The 3,836-nt window shown below is 43.4% G+C and overlaps 1 protein-coding gene across 1 annotated transcript; it reads right to left on the bottom strand.

Moving 5' to 3' along the window:
* Positions 1–496: 496 nt before the first annotated feature.
* LOC147421702 (cyclin-dependent kinase F-1-like) lies at positions 497–3,269 on the bottom strand. Its single transcript, XM_086503296.1, has 2 exons — positions 2,031–3,269; positions 497–1,847 (listed from the first exon to the last, which is right to left on the bottom strand). Exons 1-2 carry the CDS (start codon positions 3,148–3,150, stop codon positions 916–918), a joined length of 2,052 nt encoding a protein of 683 aa, XP_086359422.1. The 5' UTR covers positions 3,151–3,269; the 3' UTR covers positions 497–915.
* Positions 3,270–3,836: the final 567 nt, after the last annotated feature.

Here is a 3,836-nt window from a genome sequence, read left to right as displayed (position 1 = left end):
ACCATTCACTTGGCCTCCGAGTCCATATGCTGCACCTCATGATCATTAAGGAAGCTCATTTTTAGTAACCAAAATAGCATAGCCTTTCTGAATTGGGTATTTGCCTCTCCAATGTAAAGGCAAAAAGGGTGATTAAAAGAGCAGCAATGAGTAAAGCAAACCTTTTAAGTACCTATAGGGCACCTACAGAAGAATCACTTTCTGCACCCCAAATTAGAAAACCTTCTCTACCAAGCAGTTGATCTTCGAAACAAAGACAAAACGGGGATTACAAGTCACAAAAAAGCGAGCAACATATTTTCTCTGGCACCCATGTTCCAACATTGTTAGATACTCAGATTGAAAGGTCATTAAGCAATCACCACACAAGTTAATTTCATTACATCTGGCCAGGACCCATAAACGCTCAGTGCAAACAAATGACCGACTGATAATATTCTTTGTTCCATTTATTAACACCCAGATGCAATATGAGCTCAATAGACGAAAAACCTAATTGCTGAAGCAAACAGTTATTCCTTTGAATACTTCAAATGTTGTGGTCAATTTGAATATATAATTATCAATTTTGGGCATATGCAGGTGAGACAGACCCACTTCCCTCAAAGGATTTACCAACATCTCATAACAGACTTAATGGAGATGAGCACCTCACCTTGTACTCCTTGCGTCTGCTAGATCAAGCTTAAACAGTCCACTGTCTCCACCTTTGATGTGCCATTCCATGGATGATTTATCCAGCAACCAACCGAGCACACCATTTGAATAGTAACATCATTACAGGAGGGACTGGGCCTTACGGTCTAATACTTGAATTCCTCAGGCCTGAAATCAGAAGCAAATAGCATTGCAAAACTCCGATATCAAAGGACAAGACACTCCAGCTTATACTATTTAAGCACTAGTCCCTTCGACTCAGAAGCTAAGCATAGAATCATCATCGACAAATACACCAGGAGAAGGAACCCTTAGCTTGCTAGCAGCCATTGGATGGGGTTCAACTTGAAAATAAGGATGCTTTAAGGCATCTGCAGCAGACAGACGCAACTCGGGATTGTAAGTGATGAGCTTGCTCAACAAATCATGTGCTTCTTCAGAGCCTTCTTTTATGTGCTGCCTTAAAGAATAACCACTTCTGTCTTCAGCAAATAATATCTTGCCATAATCAGGTAAATTGCTGACACCAGCCCAGCATTCCTCGTTGGGATTGCCCAATACACGCACAATCCTGCTAAGTTGGTCTATGTCGGAACAGCCTGGAAAAACGGGCTTGCCCGAAAGCAGCTCGCCAAACAAGCAACCAACTGCCCACATATCAACTCCCATCCCATAAGTTGTTGCCCCATACAACAGCTCTGGTGCCCTGTACCATCGTGTCCCTACACAGCCTGTATATTCCGAGGCCACTTCTTCCTTGTAAAACCCAGCTTCACTACCAGATTCTACACCACAGTCTGAGACTACTTGATCAACAGTATCTGTGTTATTCCCTCCCAAATTCCACTTGAACCTAGTAAGGTCATCGCTTGTCCAGTTTTTTTCAATATCAGAGCCCACCCAAACTTGCTGTAAAGCCTCATTTTCTTCTCCTGATTGGAACCCCCCATCTTCATCACTGTAATACTGAGACAAAGCATTCTTGTCATCAATTGCAGGATGCAGATGTTCAGATTTTCCACTAATTTCCAAACTATCTGCTTGATGCTCAGATGCAAATTCAGTCCCCTTATCACAGTAGAGGACTTGCTTTGCGATGACCTCACCATCTGTCACACATCTGGATTTTGAAAGCTCTGAATCTGGTAACAACTCTGTATTGTGAAGTACACGTAATGCACTTTCCTGACCTAAAAACCAAAAAAGAACATTAGTGCAAACCCTCTGATAAAACAATAAAGAAAGCTTCAAGCAAGACCCAAAACTCCACAAAATTACAATAACAGACATCTAAAGAAGACGCTACAAAGAGAAAGACACCTAGTCGGTTATCCACATTAATAGACAAATGGTATTGGAAACCCTGCTCTCACTTTGCAACTCTGCTATGCCTTTGACGATAAATGGTGATGGTGTTTCTGCTTCCTCAACATCCATCCTTCTCTCCACAGTTTCCTTGTGAAAGGTAGCCACCAAGGACGCAATCCTACCTTGCTCTCTTTGATTGAGTGGTTCTCTTTGATCAGGAGCTTGCTTTGGCTGACTAGCAATGTCGCAATAGTTAACAACTGGCAAAGTGGATACCTTGCCCTGAGGCCCAAGAGCACGAGCTTGCCCAAAATCGGCAATCTTCAGGATCCCTGATGGAGAGATGAGCATGTTGGATGGCTTAAGGTCCCGATGCAGGAAACCTTCTGAGTGGCATGAGGCAACTCCCTTCAAAATCTGGATCATCCAACCTTTCACTTCTGCCTCTTCCAGAGTGTCTTGTTGCTTCCTCTCAGTCAGATGTTCAAACTTGTTGTTTGGACTGCCTGCCATGTCACGTGTATCCATCGTAAGATCCTGTGCATTGGGGATCACTCTTACATGATGAGAATTGGCCAGATTTCTGACTTCCTCACGTTGCACCCTCGTCTCTGAACAAGCCACATCAGAATGGCACAGGTCATGAGCATCATGGGTTATGCTTTGTGACCCAGTTTCAAAGCAGAAAGAACCAGTGACACCCTGCATTCCTGGTTCAAAGCCAAACTCACTTGGGGCAGCTGCCGCCCATATCTCAGACCTTGCTTCAATTGAATCTGTATGGAAAAAGCTTGTATCTATGTCAGCCATACCAGGACCGGTATTTCCTGCATAAGAATAAATTCCCATCACATCAGGAGCAGCAGGGTGCTGCTCTTTTCTCCGCTGATTGATGACAGCTGACAAGTCTGAGAGTAGGAACTCAAGCACAAGAACTACTGAATCTTCTGAAAGCCAGAGGTATTCAAGAAGCTGCACTACATGGGGATGTCCAACCAGGTTACTGAGAGCGTCGATCTCTCTGCAGGCACTCTGGTAATCGTGTACCTCCTTCAGGGCAACCTCCAGTCCATCTGCTTTACGATGCGCTCTGTAGACGTCTGCGTAAGAACCAGAACCTATGTGACCTAAGATCTGGTATTTGACTGTTAACTCCTTATTGTCGTGAATGCTCCAGCTTGCCATCCCAGATTCTGTGTGGGTTGTGCAAGAGAGGGTGCGTGCGCCGTTGCGTTTGAAGGAGGAGGACGCTTGCAATGACCGGCTTCACATTATTGGAGTGATGATCCATACAGTTAGGCTAACTTGCGAGTTCACAACTGAGCTTCTAAGTTCTCCTTCAATTTATCATCTTTTATTATTTTTCTTTTTATTTTGCAGTCTGATGCGAAGCATCACTACTTTCACGGGAATCGCACCCACACCCGCATGTCAGATAGGTTGAACCTTAGCGGGTGCGCTTAAAGCTCCTCTCACCTTTACTGCTAGTCCAACTCCCCGTGACTTCAAAATTATTATTTAGAGTGCTTCGTTTGCTTGGCATCTTCTATATCAAGACAGCCCAATGATATATTCTTTAGTGCATACTCTAAGAGATAGTAAAATAGTGATAAGTTGATCACTCTTTTAATGTTCATATTTGCATCCCAATGTAATAAGCAAAGTTGGGAGATAAGGCACGTGAGTTGAGCATGATTGGCTCTGATTTTGGTTGGATCTCATGTGAAATTCCGTGCTTGGAAACTTGAGCATTTCGACATTGGTGTTCAATAGTTGTCAAGATTGTTCTTGAGAAACAGGGTCTATAGCTTCTTGTTTCTGAGAAATTCAACGAACCTTTATCTGTAGAGATGTATGCAGCTATTCATTGG

Source organism: Adiantum capillus-veneris, chromosome 27 (genome assembly GCF_014529385.1).
Source record: "Adiantum capillus-veneris isolate H3 chromosome 27, ASM1452938v2, whole genome shotgun sequence".
Lineage (NCBI taxonomy): Eukaryota > Viridiplantae > Streptophyta > Polypodiopsida > Polypodiales > Pteridaceae > Adiantum > Adiantum capillus-veneris.
This window is presented reverse-complemented; position numbering and strand designations above follow the sequence as displayed.